The following is an 18581-nucleotide window of genomic DNA, read 5'->3' as shown; positions in this document are numbered from 1 at the left end:
CTCCAACGGCGGGGCGTGGCCTTTCCGGAGGAGGCGTGGCTTTAGGGCGTGGTTTGTTTTGCTGCTCTTCTGGCTCTGATTGGCCGATTCTCTTCCCGCCCAAAACCCGCCGGCCCCGCCCCTCCTTCTCCTTGCGTTGCTGATTGGCTAGCCTGCGGCGAGGCGGGAAAAGCTCGGCCAATGAGCGTGCTGGGTGAGGCAGAGGGGGCGGGGCCTGGCTCTGAGGGGAGGGGATATGGCGGAGGGGGGCCGTGAGGGGCCGGGGTCACCGTGAGGGATCCGCGGTCACTCTGAGGGGACAAGGTCACCCTGAGGCGTCCGTCAGGGGTCTGGGGTCCCTCTTGGAGGGTCTGGGGTCCCTTTGGGGGGTCTGGGGTCTCTGTTGTAGCTCTGGGGTCCCTCTGAGCACCACTTGGGTGGGTTTGGGGTCCCTCTGGGTGGGTCTGGGGTCACCCTGAGGGCTCCGTGAGGGGTCTGGAGTCCCTCTGAGGGGTCTGTGATGGCTCTGGGGTCCCTTTGGTGGGTCTGGGGTCACCCTGAGGGGTCCGTGATGGGTCTGGGGTCCTTTTGGGAGGTCTGGGGTCCCTCTGGTGGCTCTGAGCCCCCCATGATGGGTCTGGGGTCCCTTTGTGCGGGGGTCCCTCCTGGGTGAGTCCCGGCCCCCCCATGTTGGGTTGCTCGGGGCTCCCTTTGGGTGGGTCTGGGGTCACCCTGAGGGGCCCATGATGGGTCTGGGGTCCCTTTGGGGGCTCTGAGCCCCCCTTGGGTGGGTCTGGGGTCCCTTTGTGCCCTCCCCCCCCATTTTGGGTCGCTCGGGGCTCCCTTTCCCCTCCCCCCCCCCCCGGCCGTGCCCCTCCCCCCCTTCCTTCCCGCCCCCCGATTTCCTGGCCCGGCTCGGCCCTTCCTGCCCCCCCCGGCCCCCGGGAAGCGGCACCGGGCGCGTTCTCCGGGAATTCTCCGGGAATTCTCCGGGAGCTCGGCAGCGCCGGCACCGCGGTGAGGGGCGGTGAGGGGGGAATGGGGGAAAAACGGGTCCTGAGGGGGGGACGGGGGCGGAAAGGGGGAAAATGGGGAAAAGGGGGAAATGGGTCCTGAGGGGGGAAAGGGTGCGGAAAGGGGGAAAATGGGAGAAAAAGGGCCCTGAGGGGGAAAAGGGTGGGAAAAGGGGAAAACATGGGAGAAAAAGGGGGAAAAATGGGAGAAAAAGGGGGAAAAAGGGTCCTGAGGGGGGGAAAAAGGGTTTTGGGGAAAAAAGGTGGGGAAAGGGGGAGAAAGGGTGGGAAAAAGGGGAAAAAGGGTTAGGAAAATGGGGCTTGGGGGATAAAGGGTGAGAAAAGAGGGGAAGAGGGTGGGAAAAAGGGGGGAAGAGGGTGGGAATGGGGGAAAAGAAGGGTTGGAGGGTCCTGGGTGGAGCCTTGGGGATCCTGAGCAAAAAAAAGGAGTTTTTTGGGGAAAAAGGGGGATTTTAGCAGAAAAAGCAGGGTTGGAGTGTCCCGGGTGGAGTTTTTGGGGGAAAAGGATGGGAAAGGGAGACTTTGAGGAGTCCTGGAGGGTAAAAAGCCGGGAAAAGGCGTTTCCGGGACGGCAAAAATTGCGATTTGTTGGTTTGGGCCGCGGGGTGTGGGGAGGGTGCCCCAAATCCCCTTTTTTCCCATTTTCCCCCCGTTTTTCGCCCCGTTGGCAGACGATGCTCCCCGAGGAGCGCAAGGAGGGCTCGCGCCCGCTTCGGGAAGCTCCATTTCCCCGTGGGGCTCTGGATCAACTCCCCCAAGAAGCGCCTGGCCAAGATGAGCCGGCGCTGGCCCAGCGCGGGCTCCGTCCGGTGAGACCCCCGAGACCCCAGAACTAATCCTCGTTTACCCCCTTTTTCCCCATTTTCCCCCTTTAATCCCATTTCTCCCCATTTTCCCTCTTTTAACTCCATTTTCCCCCCATTTCCTCCCCCTAAATCCCATTTCCCCCCTTTCATCCCATTTCTCCCCATTTTATCCCACCTTTTAACCCCATTTCTCCTCATTTTAACCCCATTTTCCCCCATTTTATCCCCCTTTTAACCCCATTTTCCCCCTTTAATCCCATTTCTCCCCATTTTATCCCCCTTTTAACCCCATTTCCCCCCTTTTAACCCCATTTTTACCCCCCAAATCTCATTTCCCCCCCTTTAACCCCATTTTCCCCCATTTCCCCCCTTTTAACCCCATTTTATCCCACCTTTTAACCCCATTTCCCCCCCTTTTAACCCCATTTCTCCCCTTTTTAACCCCATTTCCCCCCCTTTTAACCCCATTTTTCCTCCCCCAAATCCCATTTTCCCCATTTTATCCCCCATTTAACCCCATTTTCCCCCATTTCCTTCCCCTAAATCCCATTGCCCCCCCCATCCCATTTCCCCCCCCTTTTAACCCCATTTCCCCCCTTTTAACCCCATTTTTACCCCCTAAATCCCATTTCCCCTTTTAACCCCATTTCCCCCCCTTTTAACCCCATTTCCTCCCCTTTTAACCCCATTTCCCCCCTTTTAACCCCATTTTTACCCCCTAAATCCCATTCCCCCCCAAATCCCATTTTCCCCCCTTTTAACCCCATTTCCCCCCCTTTAACCCCATTTTTCCCCCATTTCCCCCTTTTAACCCCATTTTTCCCCCATTTCCCCCCTTTTAACCCCATTTCCCCCCCTTTTAACCCCATTTTCCCCCATTTCCCCCTTTAACCCCATTTTCCCCCCTTTTAACCCCATTTTCCCTCCCCAGCTCCACCTCCTCGGACACGCCCAGCCGCGCCAGCGACCCCTCGGACCCCCGCCCCATTTCCGGGGCCGCCGCCGCGTCCCCTGCCAAAGCGAAGCCGCCGCGGCACAAGCGCCTGTCGCACCTGTTCCACCGCGCCACCCGGCGTGCAGCGGCGGCAGCGGCGGCAGCGGCGGCAGCGCGGGCCCGGCGCACCCGCACTCCCGCTGGGCCAGCGAGAAGAAGCTCAGCGACCTCCGCGACCCCCGCGGCCCTTCTGGGCTCGGGGTCTGCCGAGCCCCCGTGCATCCTCAAGATCTTCGGTGGCGCCATCTCGCGCGGCGCCAACTACAAGCGTGCTAGCCGACGCGCTGCAGCGCCAGCGCTGGTCCTTGGCGCGTCGGCGCCCGGGCTCGACCCGAGGACTTCGGGCAGTTCGCGCTCTGCGGCGTGGTAGGCGGGCCGGCGGCGCGGGCGGCGCCTGGCAGGGCGAGCACCTGCGCGAGGTGGGCGGCAGCGGAGCGCGCTGCTGCTGCAGGAGCTCTGGAAGCCCAAGGCCGGCTGGTCGCGCCGCTTCGAGATCCGCCGCCGCCAGGACCTGGACCGCGACCGCGACAGCAGCGGCGGAGGGGACGACGGCGACGGGGGCGACGGGGCCGGTGAGGGGCGTGTGACACTTTCATTGCGGTTTTACCCCGGTTTTCCCCATTTTTTTCGCCCTTAATCCCATTTTTCCACATCTTCCCCCGTTTTCCCCCCATTTTTTCCCCCCTTAATCTTGTTTTCCCCATTTTTTTTCACCCGTAATCCCGTTTTCCCCCGATTTTTCCCTCTTTTTCCCCCCATTTTTCCCGCCCCTAATCCCATTTTCCCCCATTTTTTTCCCTTTTTTTTTTGCCCTTCATCCCGTTTTCCCCCTAATGCTGTTTTCCCCCCATTTTCCACCTCTAATCCCGTTTTCCCCAATTTCCCCCCCATTTTTCCTGTTTTTTTGCCCTTAATCCCGTTTTCCCCCGATTTTTCCCTCTTTTTCCCCCATTTTTCCCCCCATTTTTTCCGCCCCAATCCCGTTTTCCCCCCATTTTTCCCTTTTTTTTTTTTTGCCCTTCATCCCATTTCCCCCCGTTTATTTCCCCCCGTTATTTCCCCCCCCCATTTTTCCCCCGTTTTCGCCAATTTTTCCCGGATTTTTCCCCAATTTCCCCCCCACATTTTCCCCCCCATTCCCACGGTGTCTCCGAGCCCCCTCCCCACATTTCCCTCCACTGACACCCCCTTTGCCCCCTCCCCTCTCCCCAGGGCTGTCCCCCAAGCCCCCTCCCCACATTCCCACGGTGTCGCCCCCATCCCCACCTTCACCAACGCCCCCCTGGCCCCCTCCCCACATTCCCACGGTGCCCCCTTTCCCCCTCCCCACATTCCCACATTCTCCCCCTTTGCCCCTCCCCACATTCTCCCCCTTTGCCCCCTCCCCACATTCCCACGGTGCCCCCTTTCCCCCTCCCCACATTCTCCCCTTTGCCCCCCCCCCACATTCTCCCCTTTGCCCCTCCCCACATTCCCACGGTGCCCCCTTTGCCCCCTCCCCACATTCTCCCCCTTTGCCCCCTCCCCACATTCCCACGGTGCCCCCTTTCCCCCTCCCACATTCTCCCCTTTGCCCCCTCCCACATTCCCACGGTGCCCCTTTTGCCCCCTCCCCCCATTTCCCTCCCCCTTTCCCCTTCCCCTCCCCACATTCTCCCCTTTGCCCCCCCTCCCCAGGGCTGCCCCCGCCTCCCGCCGCCTGCACGGAACCGCTCCCGGGCGGCCTCGGGGGTCCCAGCGCCCCGTCCGCGACCCCAGCGCCGACCCCGGCCCGGCCATGCGCCGCAGCATCAGCGACATGAACCTGAGCACGCGGCGGCATGCGCGCGCTCAGCGTGGCCGGGGGCGGGGACACCGCGGGACCCCCGCCCGCCCCCGCGACCCCCGCCCCGGACGGCGGGACCCCCCCCGCGGATGAGGCCGGGGGTCCCAGCCTGGAGCTGCTGTCGCAGTGCCTGATCCAGCCCCCCCGCGACCGCCCCTATTTCCTGCTGCTCAGGGGGTACGGCAAGGAGGTGAGAAAAAAACCAGAAATTCACCCCAAAATTACTCCCTCAGATCCTCCCAGTGAGCCCCTAAACCCAGAGAAACCACCCCAAAAAGGCTCCAAAAAAAACCCAGAAATTCACCCTAAAAATGGGACCAAAGCGAACCCCCAAACCCAGAGAAACCACCCCAAAAATGCTCCAAAAAAACCCCAGAAATTCACCCTAAAAATGGGACCAAAGCGAGCCCCCAAACCCACAGAAACCACCCCAAAAATGCTCCAAAAAAACCCCAGAAATTCACCCTAAAAATGGGACCAAAGCGAGCCCCCAAACCCAGAGAAACCACCCCAAAAAGGCTCCAAAAAAACCCCAGAAATTTACCCGAAAATGACCCCCCAGCCATCCTAATGAACCCCCAAATCCAGTGGAACCACCCCAAAAATCCTCAAAAAAACCGAGGAATTCACCCCAAAAGTGAACCCCCCGGGCCATCCTAATGAACCCCCAAACCCAGCAAAACCACCCCAAGAACGCCCCAAAAAAACCCCAGAAATTCCCCCCAAAATTGGGACCAAAGTGACCCCCCCTTTTCCCCCCCAAATCCCCGTTTCCCCCCCGAACCCCCCTTTCCCACCCCAAACCCCATATTTTTCACCCAAAATCCAATTTCCCCCCCAAACCCCCTTTTTTACCCCCCATTTCCCATCCCAAACCCCATTTCCCTCAACCCGCCCGTTTTTTGCCCTGGTTTTTCACCCCAAATCCCCGGTTTTCACCCCAAACGCCATTTTTCCCCTTTTTTCACCCCAAATCCCCGGTTTTCACCCCAAATCCCCGTTTTTCACCCCAAACCCCATTTTCCCCGTTTTTCACCCCAAAACCCCATTTTCCCCCCATTTTTTCCCCCCATTTCCCCCCAGGACTTCGTGCTTTTCATCATGACCCGCCCCCAGCACATCTTCGGCCGCCTTGACCGCCGCGGGGGAGGGGTCCCCAGCCCCGAGCCCCCCCCCGGCACCCCCGAGACCCCCGAGACCCCTCCCCAAAAACCCGAGCCGGGCCCCTTCTCGGTGGTCGACACCTTCCTGGACGCCCCCGACCTCCTGCCCCGCCACTGCCTGGTGCAGGCCGAGCCCGGCCCGGGGGTCCCGGGGGTCCTGGGGGGGGGGGCAGGCGGCTGCGACCCCCCCCATAATTCCGGGGACCCCCCCTCAGCCACCGTTCGTCCCTTTCGGGGCGCCCCCACCACGCTGAACGGGACCCCCCTGTTCCGCCGCGCCCCTCTGCGCCCCGGGGACCTTTTGGGTCTGGGGGAGCACGTCCTGCTGCTCTACAAAGACCCCCGCGTCGGGGAGGGGTCCCGGCCGCCCTGGGCGCCCCCCGCGCGGCCCCCGCTGGGCATTTTGGGGGTTTTGGGGTGCGCGGGGTGCGGGAGGAGCCCGCGGGAGCGGCGGCAGGAGCTGCGGGCGGCGCTGCGGAGCCCGCGGGCCGAGCTGCGCTACCGCCCGCAGGACGAGGCCGCGCTGCTCAGGGACATCCTCAGCATGGACCCGGGGGGCTTCGGGGGCTCCCGGCGGGGCTCGGGGGGCCCCACGCAGGATTCGGGGGTCCCACGCAGGATTTGGGGGGTCCCGGGCAGGATTTGGGGGGTCCCAAGGGGGATTTGGGAGATCCCGGGAAAGATTTGGGGGATCCCGATGAGGATTCGGGGGATTCCAGAGAGGATTTGGGGGGTCCCGAGGGGGATTTGGGGGGTCCCAGAGAGGATTTGGGGGGTCCTGGCGAGGATTCGGGGGGTGCCGAGGGGGATTCGGGGGGTCCCGAGGAGGATTTGGGGGCGCTGGCCCCCGCGTTCCTGCTGGGGCTGTGCCTGGAACACGCGGCCAAGGAGTTCCCGGCGGGGCATTTCCCGGAGCTGCTGGGCAAAGTGGCGGGGATGCTGCGGGAAACGGTCTGGGTGAGAGACCCGGGGACATTTGGGGACATTTGGGGACATTGGGGGGTGTTGGAGATGGGGGGATTTGGGGGAATTTGGGGACATCGGAGGGACATTGGGGATGTCAGGGGGATTGGGGGGAATATGGGAGATACTGGGGCTGAACTGGGAGGGATACTGGGCCATACTGGGAGTGAACTGGGAGGGAAACTGGGGCCATACTGGGCCATACTGGTCTGTACTGGGCCGTACTGGGGCATACTGGTCCGTACTGGGACACTGAGGGTCCCTCCCTCTCTCCCACAGGAGAAAATCAAAGAAATAGGGGACCGGCAGCCGGAGAGGTGAGAGACCCAAAACCGCCCAAAATCTCCTCAAAACCTCCCCTGGCTACTGGGACGGACTGGGACAGACTGGGAGGGACTGGGAGGAACTGGGAGGGACCGGGACAGACTGGGAGGAACTGGGACGGCTCCTGGGGCTGTTTTGGGGCCATATGGGGGGATTTTGGGGGGAATCTGGGTGGAATTTTGGGTCCCCCCCAAACCCCTCCCAATTTTGGAGTCCCCCCAGTTCCTTCCCAATTTTGGGGATCCCCTTCCCAACACTGGGGTTCCCAATCCCAACCCCCCCAATTTGGGTTGCAGCCCCCCGGACGGGGACCCCCCCCCGTTCCCGGACCTCGCCGGGGTCACCTCGGACCTGCGCCCCCTGCTGGGCTGGCTGGCGAACAGCGTGGAGCTGCTGAACCTGGCGCAGGCGCACCTGCAGGCGCTGGAGGCGCAGCTCGACATCGAGGGTACGGCTGGTCTATACTGGTTTGTACTGGTTTGTACTGGGTTATACTGGGGTTATACTGGTTTATACTGGTTTATACTGGGAAGGGCTCCTGGGGCTGTTCTGGGGTCAGACCGGGTGGTTTTGGGGCTTTTTTGGGGATTCTTGGTGGAATCTGGGAGAATTTCTGTGTTTTGGGGTGAATCCCCGGGGTTTTGGGGTGAATTCCCAGGGTTTAGGGGCTGTTCCCGGGGTTTAGGGTCTGACCCCCATTTTGGGGTGAATTCTGGGGTTTTAGGGCCATGCCCCGAGCTGGAGAAGGACCTGGAGAGCTGTGACGAGGCCCTGGGCGTGCTGGACGAGGTGATCATGTCCACGTTCCAGCAGAGCGTCTACTACCTGACCAAGGTGAGCCCCAAAATTCACCTGGGGATCCCAAATCCCCTCTGTAACCCCCAAAAATTCATCTGGGGGATCCCAAAATTCACCTGGGGGACCCCAAATCCCCTCTAAACCCCCTCTAAACCTACCCAAACCACTCCAAATCCCCTCTAAACTCCCCAAATCTCCGCCAAACCCCCTCTAAACCCCAAATTCCCCTGAATTCCCCCCAAATCTCCATCTCCAGACGCTGTACTCAGCAATGCGGCGGTGCTGGACACCAAATCCCCCCTAAACCCCAAATTAACCCCAATTCACCCCAAATCTCCATCCCCGGACGCTGTACTCGGCACTGCCGGTGCTGCTGGACACCAAATCCCCTTTGTAACCCCAAATACACCCAAATTCACCCGAATTCCCCCGAATTTCCCCCAATTGCAGACGCTGTACTCGGCACTGCCGGCGCTGCTGGACACCAAATCCCCTCTGTAACCCCAAATACACCCAAATTCACCCGAATTAACCCCAATTTCCCGCAAATGCAGACGCTGTACTCGGGCGCTGCCGGCCCTGCTGGACACGAAATCCCCTCTGTAACCCCAAATACACCCAAATTCACCCAAATTCACCCAAATACACCCGAATTAACCCCAATTTCCCCCAAATGCAGACGCTGTACTCGGCGCTGCCCGCCCTGCTGGACACGAACCCGTTCGTGGGCGCGGGGGAGCCGCGGGCGGGGCCGGACCTGGGCGGGGTCCCCGAGGGGCTCCGCCCCCCCCTGGCCGTGTTCCGCGCCGTGCTGGGGCTGACGCGGGACTGCCGCCTGCACCCCGAGCTGGCGTCGCAGACCTTCGGGTACCTGTTCTTCTTCTCCAACGCGTCCCTCTTCAACACCCTCATGGAGAAAGGTGCGAGATTCGGGGAGATTTCGGGGAAGTTTGGGTAAATTTGGGGGGTTTATAGGGGTTTGTATGGGATTTGGGGTGTCCCAGACCTTCGGGTACCTGTTCTTCTTCTCCAACGCGTCCCTCTTCAACACCCTCATGGAGAAAGGTGCGAGATTCGGGGAGATTTCGGGGAAGTTTGGGTAAATTTGGGGGGTTTATAGGGGTTTGTATGGGATTTGGGGTGTCCCAGACCTTCGGGTACCTGTTCTTCTTCTCCAACGCGTCCCTCTTCAACACCCTCATGGAGAAAGGTGGGGATTTGGGGGGGAATTTGGGGGTTTTGAAAATCAGGAAAAAAAAAAAAAAAACAAACTGAAAAATATCTGAAAAAAAAAATCTGGAAAAAATCCGGGAAAAAATAAAATTTAAAAAAAATCTGAAATAAATAAAAATAAAATCTGAAAACAATCTGAAAAATCTGATGAGAATCTGGAAAAAAAAAAAAAACAAAAAAAATCTGCAAAAAAAGCCAGAAAAAATCTGATCAGAATCCAAAATAAATCTGATAAAAACCTGAAAATCATCTGAAAAAAATCTGAAAAAATCTAAAAAAACTCTGAAAAAAATCTGGAAAAATTTTGAAAAAATCTGGAAAAAAATCTGAAAATAATCTGGAAAAGTCTGAAAAAATCTGAAAAAATCTGGAAAATATCTGGAAAAAATCTGGAAAAAATCTGAAAAAAAAATCTGGGAAAAATCTGGAAAATATCTGAAAAAACCTGAAAAAATCAAAATAATCTGTAAAAAATCTGAAAAAAATCTGGAAAAAGCTGAAAAAAATCTGGAAAAAATCTGGAAAAAAATCTGAAAATAATCTGGAAAAAATCTGGAAAAAATCTGAAAATAATCTGAAAATAATCTGAAAAAATCTGGGAAAAAAAACCCCTGGAAAGCTGTGACAAAAGCCCGGAATAGCGGTGAATTCCCCGTTCCCGCGCAGGCAGCGCGGGGCCGTTCTTCCAGTGGTGGGTGGGCGTGCGGCTGCGCACCAACCTGGACCTGGTGCTGGACGGGCTGGGGGCGCTGGGGCTGGGCGACATCGCCGGCGACTTCTTCAGGAAACTGTCAGCGACCGCCAACCTGCTGTGCACGCCCCGCGGCTGCCTGGAGCAGGTGAGCGCACCTGGGCCAGCACCTGGGTACAGCTGGGTACACCTGGGCACACCTGGGTACAGCTGGGTACACCTGGGCACACCTGGGTACAGCTGGGTACAAGCTGGGTACACCTGGGCACAGCTGGGACACACCTGGGATACACCTGGGTACACCTGGGTACAGCTGGGTACAAGCTGGGTACACCTGGGTACAGCTGGGTACAGCTGGGTACAAGCTGGGTACACCTGGGCACAGCTGGGACACACCTGGGATACACCTGGGTACACCTGGGCACACCTGGGCACACCTGGGATATACCTGGGCACACCTGGGATACACCTGGGCACACCTGGGTACACCTGGGCACACCTGGGCACACCTGGGATACACCTGGGCACACCTGGGTACAGCTGGGATACACCTGGGTACACCTGGGGATATACCTGGGCACAGCTGGGTACACCTGGGGATATACCTGGGATACACCTGGGCACACCTGGGTACACCTGGGCACACCTGGGCACACCTGGGATATACCTGGGCACAGCTGGGTACACCTGGGGATATACCTGGGCACAGCTGGGTACACCTGGGGATATACCTGGGATACACCTGGGCACACCTGGGATATACCTGGGCACACCTGAGATACACCTGGGCACACCTGGGGATATCACAGACACACCTGCGTCACACCTGGGCACACCTGAACACACCTGGGGATATCACAGACACACCTGGGCACACCTGTGGCACACCTGGAGATATCACAGACACACCTGATCACACCTGGGCACACTTGAGCACACCTGGGGATATCACAGACACACCTGGGCACACCTGTGGCACACCTGGGGATATCACAGACACACCTACGTCACACCTGGGCACACTTGAGCACACCTGGGGATATCACAGACACACCTGATCACACCTGGGCACAGCTGGGCACACGGCTGTCACCCCTGAGGGCGCACCTGCTCACACCTGTCCCTGTCCCCAAGGCCACGTGGGCCGCGGCTCCGCGCCGAGTTCCCTCTCACCTGCGCAGCTGCACCACGTCCTGCGGCACTACCGGCTGGGGCGGGGCCGGGCCGCCCCACCTGCCTGGAGCCCCACGCCCGAGGAGAGCGCGGCGGCCACCACAGGTGAGCGACACACCTGGGACACACACCTGTCACACCTGTGTTATACCTGTGTGTCACCTGTCATACACCAGGCACACACCTGTCACACCTGTCACACACCTGTCACACCTCTGTCACACACCTGGGACACACACCTGTCACACCTGTGTTATACCTGTGTGTCACCTGTCATACACCAGGCACACACCTGTCACACCTGTCACACCTGTGTTATACACCTGTCACACACCTGTCACACCTCTGTCACACACCTGGGACACACACCTGTCACACACCTGTCACACCTGTGTTATACACCTGGGACACACACCTGTCACACCTGTGTTATACACCTGTCACACACCTGTCTCATACCTGTCACACACCTGTCACACCTGTGTTATACACCTGTGTTATACCTGTGTCACACCTGTGTGTCACCTGTCACACCCCCTGTGTCACACCTGTGCTATACCTGTGTTATACCTGTGTGTCACCTGTCACACCTGTGTCACACACCTGTCATACCTGTCATACACCTGTGTTATACACCTGTCACACACCTGTGTCACACCTGTATCACACACCTGTCATACCTGTGCTATACCTGTGTGTCACGCGTCACACCTGTGTCACACCTGTGTGTCACCAGTCACACCTGTGTCACACCTGTGTCCCCCCCAGGTGACACCTTTGACAGTTCTGGTGGGATTTTGGGGGGGATTTTGGTCTTTTTTGGGCTGATTTTCGTGGTTTTGGGCTGATTTTTGGGCTGATTTTGGTTGTTTTCATGCGCCCCCCAGGTGACATCTTTGAGGGCTGATTTTGGGCTGATTTTGGTGGTTTTTGGGCTGATTTTGGGGGCTGATTTTTGGGCTGATTTTGGTGGTTTTTGGGCTGATTTTGGGGGCTGATTTTGGGGGCTGATTTTGGTGGTTTTTCGGGGGTGATTTTGGGCTGATTTTGGTGGTTTTGGGGCTGATTTTGGGGGCTGATTTTGGGCTGATTTTGGTGGTTTTTGGGCTGATTTTGGTGGTTTTTGTGCTGATTTTTGGGCTGATTTGGGTGTTTTTTGGGCTGATTTTGGTGGTTTTTGTGCTGATTTTTTTGGGCTGATTTTTGGGCCGATTTTGGTGGTTTTTGGGCTGTTTTTTGGGCGATTTTGGTGGTTTTTGGGCCAATTTTGGTGGTTTTTGTGCTGATTTTTGGGCTGATTTGGGTGTTTTTTGGGCTGATTTTGTGCTGATTTTGGGCTGATTTTGGTGGTTTTTGGGCTGATTTTGGGCTGATTTTTGGGCTGATTTTGGTGGTTTTGGGCTGATTTTGGGCTGATTTTTGGGCTGATTTTGGGCTGATTTTGGTGGTTTTTGTGCTGATTTTTGGGCTGATTTTTGTGCTGATTTTGGGCCGATTTTGGTGGTTTTTGGGCCAATTTTGGTGGTTTTTGTGCTGATTTTTGGGCTGATTTGGGTGGTTTTTGGGCTGTTTTTTGGGCTGATTTTGTGCTGATTTTTGGGCTGATTTTTGGGCTGATTTGGGTGTTTTTTGGGTGGTTTTTTGGGCTGATTTTGTGCTGATTTTTGGGCTGATTTTGGTGTTTTTTGGGCCCCCACCCCAGGCGACATCTTTGAGAGTTTCTCGGAGCACCCCCCGCTGCTGCTGCCCACCCGGGGGTTCCGCCTGCGCCCGGGGGTCCCGCTGGGCCCGGGGGCTGCCCCCTTCCTCAAAAACCCCAAAGAGCCCCAAAACTCGAGGCCGAAACCCCTGAGACCCCCCAAATAACCCCAAAATCCCCCCAAAATCCCACCCAAAATAACCCCCAAAATCCCCTGAGACCCTTCCCCAAATAACCCCAAAATCCCCCCAAAATCCCACCCAAAATAACCCCCAAAATTCCACCCAAATTAACCCAAATCCTCCTGCGCCCCCTCCTAAAATAACCCCAAAATCCCACCCAAAATCCCCCCAAAATCCCACCCAAAATAACCCGAATACCCCAAAATCCCCGAGACCCCCCCCCAAAACACCCAAAATGCCCCAAATCCCTGCGACCCTCCCTAAAATCCCCAAAATGCCCCAAGACCCCCCCAAAATGCCCCCCGGAGTTGCAGGGGGGGGAGGGTCCCCAATGGTGGGGAGGGGTCTCCGTGTGCGACCCCTCCCCAAATAAAGGAGAGACCGCGACATCGGTGCGAGACTCTGGGGAGGGGTCCTGGGGGGGATTTTGGGTGGGATTTTGGGGGTTTTGGGGGTTTCAGCGGCAGGACCCCCCCCCAAATTCCCCCCCAGCCCCCCGGGACCCCTCCCCAGCCCCCCGGGACCCCTCCCCAAATAACGCGAGGCTCTGTGGGGGGAGGGGTCGCTACTCCTTTATTTGGGGGGGGTCCTGCTCCTCCCGGGGGTCCCCGCGGCGGAGGCAGAACCTGGGGGCGGGGCCAGAGCGGGGGCGGGACTTAGACCGACAAGCCACGCCCCCAAGTGGGCGCGGTCTCGCGGGTGGGCGTGGCTTCCACGCCCCAAAATCGCCGCGAAACTCCCAAAAATCCCCCCGAGACCCCCAAAATCTCCCCCAGGACCCCCAAAATTTCCCTGGCACCTCCCAAAAACCCCTCGGGACACCCCAAATGCCCCCGAGACCCTCCAAAATCCCCCCAGGACCCCCAAATTCCCCCCAGGATCCCCCAAAATCCCCCGGGACCCCCTAAAAATCCTCCCAGGACCCCTAAAATGCCCCTAGCACCCCCCAAAATCCCCCCCAAGACCCCCAAAATCCCCCTAGAACCCTCCAAACCCCCCCAGGACCCCCAGATTCCCCCCAAAACCCCCCAAAATCTCCCCAGGATCCCCCAAAATCTCCCCAGGATCCCCCAAAATCCCCCCGAGACCCCCCCAGGACCCCCAAATCCCCCCCCGGGCTCACCAGGCGATGCCCGCGGCCACCAGCACTGTCGCGATAGTCGTGACGGCGATGGCGGCGAGCGCGGCCGGGGGGAGCCCCCCGGGGTGGGCGCGGGGCGGGGGCGGGGCCTCGCCCTGGAGCCGGGGGCGGGGCACGACTGCGGGGGGAGGGGCGTCAGTGGGGGCGGGGCTTCGCGGGAATTCGGGGAAATTTGGGGGTCCCGGGGGGGAATTTGGGGGGAATTTGGGGAGGGATCGCGGGGACATTTTTGGGGGCGTTTAGGGGATGATTTGGGGATATTTTGGAAATATTTTGGGGATATTTTGGGGATTTTTTTTAAATACTTTGGGGATATTTAGGGAATTTTTTTGGATATTTTGGGGATTTTTTTGGAAATATTTTGGGGATTTTTCGGGGATATTTTGGGGATTTTTTTGGGGATATTTTGGGGGTGTTTAGGGGTTTATTTCGGGGGCGTTTTTAGGGATATTTAGGAAAAAATTCCGGGGGTATTTTCAAAGATATTTCATGGATATTTTGGGGGTATTTTTGGGGATAGTTTGGAAATATTGCAGGGGGGTCTCGGGGGTATTTTGGGGGTATTTTTGGGGATATTTCGGGGATCTTTCAGGGATATTTTGGGCGATATTTCGTGTATATTTAGGGGATATTTTGGGGCTGTTTCGGGAATATTTAGGGGCTATTCAGTACTTATTTTGCGGGATATTTCGGGGATATTCTGGGGATATTTTGGGGGATATTTTGGGGATATTTAGGGTGTATTTCGGGGCCATTCAGTACTTATTTTGCGGGATATTTTGGGGCCATTCCGGGGCTATTCCGGGGCTATTCGGTGTTTCGGGACACTTGCATCGGGGCTATTTCGGGGCCCATCCCGGGGATATTTTGGGGGTGTTTCTGGGACACGTTGCGGATTCCGGGGGCTATTATTTCGGGGCCGTTCCGGGGCTCACCGGTGACGTTGAAGCGCAGCTGCGAGCCCGCCTTGCCGCCGGGGCCGCGCATGAGGCAGCGGTAGCGCCCCGCGGCCGCGGCCGCCGCCCCCTGAGCTGCAGCACCGGCTCGGGGCCGCTGCGCAGCAGCCGCTCGGCGGGGGGGGCGCGGCCGCGCCGGGCCGGGGGCGCGGGCCCGTCCCGCCGCTGGGCCGGGGGCTCGGGGGGCTCCGGGGCCGGCCCGGCCGCTTCCAGGCGCTGGAGGGGAGATAAAGGGTCTGGGGGGCGTTTTTGGGGGATTTGGGGGATTTGGGGGATTTGGGGAGGGGGCTCGGGGGGCTCCGGAGCCGCCCCCAGCCCCGCCAGGCGCTGCATGGGGAGATAAAGGATCTGGGGGGCGTATTTGGGGAATTTGGGGGGATTTGGGGAATTTGGGGAGGGGGCACGGGGGACCAGAACCCCCCCTGATTTTGGGGAGGGGGGGCTTTTGGGGCATCCGGGGCCTCCGGGGCCGGCCCGGCCGCTTCCAGGCGCTGCGACGGGGAGATAAAGGGGCGGTTTTGGGGAATTTGGGATATTGGGTCCTGGGGGCGTTTTTGGGGGAAATTTTGGGGGTTCCAAGGGCGAATTTCGGGAGGGATTTTGGGGGGTGCCAGGGAGGAGTTTTGAGGATTTTTGGGGAGAATTTTTTTGGGTTCTAAGGGGGAAATTGGGGAGGGATTTTGGGGATTCCCGAGGGGGGGGATTTTTAAGGATTTTTGGGGTGAATTTGGGGGGGTCCCAAGGGGGATTTTTTGGGGGGGGAATTTTAGGGCATTTGGGGGGGTTCAAGGGCGAATTTCGGGAGGGATTTTTGGGGGTCCCGGTGGGTTTTGGGGACAATTTGGGGGAATTTTGGAGGAATTTGGGGGTTCTAAGGGCCAATTTCTACAGGAGTTTAGTGAGATTTTTGGGAGGGTTCCAAGGGCGAATTTCGGGAGGAATTTTGGGGGATCCCAGGGGAGATTTTTGAGGATTTTTTGGGGGAATTCGGGGGAAATTTCTTTGGGTTCCAAGGGCGAATTTCGGGAGGGATTTGGGGGTGTTTTGTGGGGGGGTCCAAGGGGGGATTTATGAGGATTTTTCGGGGGAATTTGGGGGAAATTTCGGGAGGGATTTTTGGGGGTCCCAGGGGGGATTTGGGTAATTTGGGGGGGGTCCCGTGGGGGGTTTATGAGGATTTTTGGGGGACTTTGGGGAGGATTTGGGGGGTTCTAAGGGCGAATTTCGGGGGGATTTTGGGGGTCCCCGGGGGATTTCAGGGGGATTTTGGGGGATTTTGGGTAATTTGGGGAAGGGTACCTGGTAGAAGCTGTAGGTTTTGGCGCCGTGCGACCCGCCGTGCCAGGGCAGGGCACAGTCCAGCACCAGGTCCTGCCCCTCCTCCACCCACAGCTGCCGCTCTGGGGGGCGGGGGGTGAGACCCTCCCAAATTCCCGCCCGAGCCCCTCCACCCCCTTCTCCCGAAACCGTCCCAAAAAATCCCCCACGAGACCCCTCCCCAAAAATCGCCTGAGACCCCGAAATCCCCCAGGACCCCCCGCAAAAAACCCCCGAAACACCCCAAACCCCCGAGACCCCCCAAAATCCCTCAGAACCCCCCAAAAAATCCCCTGAGACTCCCAAAAATCCTCTGGAACCCCAAAAATCTCCTGGGACCCCCAAAATCTCCTGGAATCCCCCCAAAATCCCTCCAAGACCCCAAAAATCCCTCAGAACCCCCCAAACCCCTCCAGGACCTTTCTGGGACCCCCCAAAAATCCCCCCGGGACCCCCTTAAAAATCCCTCCCGAACTTCGCCCTTGGAACCCCCCAAATTCCCCCCACACCCCAAAAACCCCCAAAATCCCCTTGGGACCCCCAAAATCCTCCCGAATCACCCCAAAAATCCCCCTTGGGACCCCCAAAATCCTCCAAATCACCCCAAAAATCCCCCTTGGGACCCCCAAATCCCCCTGAATCACCCCAAAAATCCCCCTTGGGACCCCCAAAATCCTCCCGAATCACCCCAAAAATCACCCCCAAGACCCCTCCTGAGACCCCCGCAAACCCCCAAAATCCCCCACACCCTAAAAATCATCCAGCACCCCCAAAATCGCCCCGAATCACCCCCAAAATCCCCCCGGGACCCCCGTGTCCCTCACCGCCGCAGTCCACGCCGCGGTTGCAGGCGAAGCGCGTGAGGTTGCAGAAGATGCACTCGATCCACAGCACCTCCATCCGCCCTGCGCCGTTTTGGGGCCAATTCCGGCGATTTCGGGGTCGCCCGGGGGAATCCGCACCCCCAAAATCCCCACCCCAAACCCCCCCGGCCCCACTTACCGCATTTATTGGGGCAATAAACTGCGGGAAAAAGGGGAAATTGGGTTAAAAGTGGGGCGGGATGGGGTTTGGGGAGAATTTGGGGAAAATTTTGGGAGATTTTTGGGAAAATTTTTGGGGTTCCAAGGGTGGATTTCGGGAGGGATTTTGGGGGGTCCCAGGGGGGATTTTTGAGGATTTTTTGGGGGGAATTTGGGGGAAATTTTGGGAGGGATTTTGGGGATTTTGGGTGTACCAGAGGGATTTTTGAGGATTTTTGGGAAATTTTGGGAGGGATTTTGGGGGTCCCGGGGGGGATTTTTGAGGGGAATTTGGGGGGAGGATTTGGGGGGTTCTGAGGGGAATTTCGGAGGGATTCGGGGATTTTGGGCGTACCCAGAGGGATTTTTGAGGGTTTTGGGGGGAATTTGGGGGGAAATTTTGGGGTTCCAAGGGTGAATTTCGGGATGGATTTTGGGGGATTCCCAGGGGGATTTTTAAGGATTTTGGGGTGAATTTGGAGGCGTCCCAAGGGGATTTTTGGGGGAAGTTTGAGGAATGTGGGGGGTTCCCAAGGCGAATTTTGGGAGAGATTTTAGGGGGGTGCCAGAGAGGATTTTAGGGGTTCCCAGGGGGATTTTTGGGGTGAATTTTGGGAGGAATTTGGGGAAATTTTTGGGGTTCCCGGGTAATTTCGGGAGAGAGTTTGGGGGATTTTGGGGAGATTTTGGGGGCATTTTGGGGTCCCACCCTGGCTCTGGAAACGCTTCATGACGCCGAAATCCTCCTTGATCTGCGCATGGCCCAGGAGCAGCTCCTGGGAAATCTGCTGGTCTGGGGGCGTTTGGGACAATTTTGGGACAATTTGGGGGCTTTTTGGGGCATTTTGGGGGTCGGGGAAGGGTCACCCTGCTGGGATCAGCAATGTAACTCCCCAATTAACGGCATTGGGGGCTGGGCTTAATGAGACCAAAAATCCGAAAAAGGAAAAAATCCCAAAAATGACCCCAAAAATCCCAATAAATGACCCCAATAAACCCAGCAATTAATCCCATTAAGCTCCAGAATGTAATGACTCAATTAAACCCTAATAAAAATCCAAATAAAGCCCAATAAATCCCTAAAAGTGACCCAAATTAAAACCCAATTAAACCCCAATAAATCCCCAATAAAACCCAATTAAACCCCAATAAAAACCCAATAAAACGCAATAAAAACCCAATAAAAACCCAATTAAACCCCAAAAATCCCCAATTAAACCCCCAATTAAACCGGAATAAAACCAATAAATCCCCAATTAAACCCCCAATAAAAACCCAATT

The 18581-nt window shown here is 57.7% G+C and overlaps 1 protein-coding gene and 1 long non-coding RNA gene across 2 annotated transcripts; one reads left to right on the top strand and one right to left on the bottom strand.

Moving 5' to 3' along the window:
• The first annotated feature begins 1687 nt into the window (after window positions 1–1687).
• RASIP1 (Ras interacting protein 1) lies at window positions 1688–12849 on the top strand. Its single transcript, XM_030970842.1, is given in 18 exon segments — window positions 1688–1722; window positions 1724–1822; window positions 2751–2788; window positions 2791–3049; window positions 3184–3242; window positions 3245–3385; window positions 4623–4828; window positions 5722–6408; window positions 6588–6758; window positions 7044–7081; window positions 7385–7536; window positions 7813–7922; window positions 8566–8806; window positions 9786–9958; window positions 10945–10956; window positions 10958–10977; window positions 10979–11088; window positions 12686–12849. Coding segments are annotated over 18 exon segments (2715 nt in total).
• Window positions 12850–16299: 3450 nt separating this feature from the next.
• LOC115917127 lies at window positions 16300–17303 on the bottom strand. Its single transcript, XR_004061669.1, has 3 exons — window positions 17281–17303; window positions 17103–17183; window positions 16300–16361 (listed from the first exon to the last, which is right to left on the bottom strand). It is a non-coding gene; the product is annotated as an uncharacterized LOC115917127 (long non-coding RNA).
• Between the last annotated feature and the right edge of the window lie 1278 nt (window positions 17304–18581).

This window comes from Camarhynchus parvulus, unplaced genomic scaffold (genome assembly GCF_901933205.1).
Source record: "Camarhynchus parvulus unplaced genomic scaffold, STF_HiC, whole genome shotgun sequence".
Lineage (NCBI taxonomy): Eukaryota > Metazoa > Chordata > Aves > Passeriformes > Thraupidae > Camarhynchus > Camarhynchus parvulus.
This window is presented reverse-complemented; position numbering and strand designations above follow the sequence as displayed.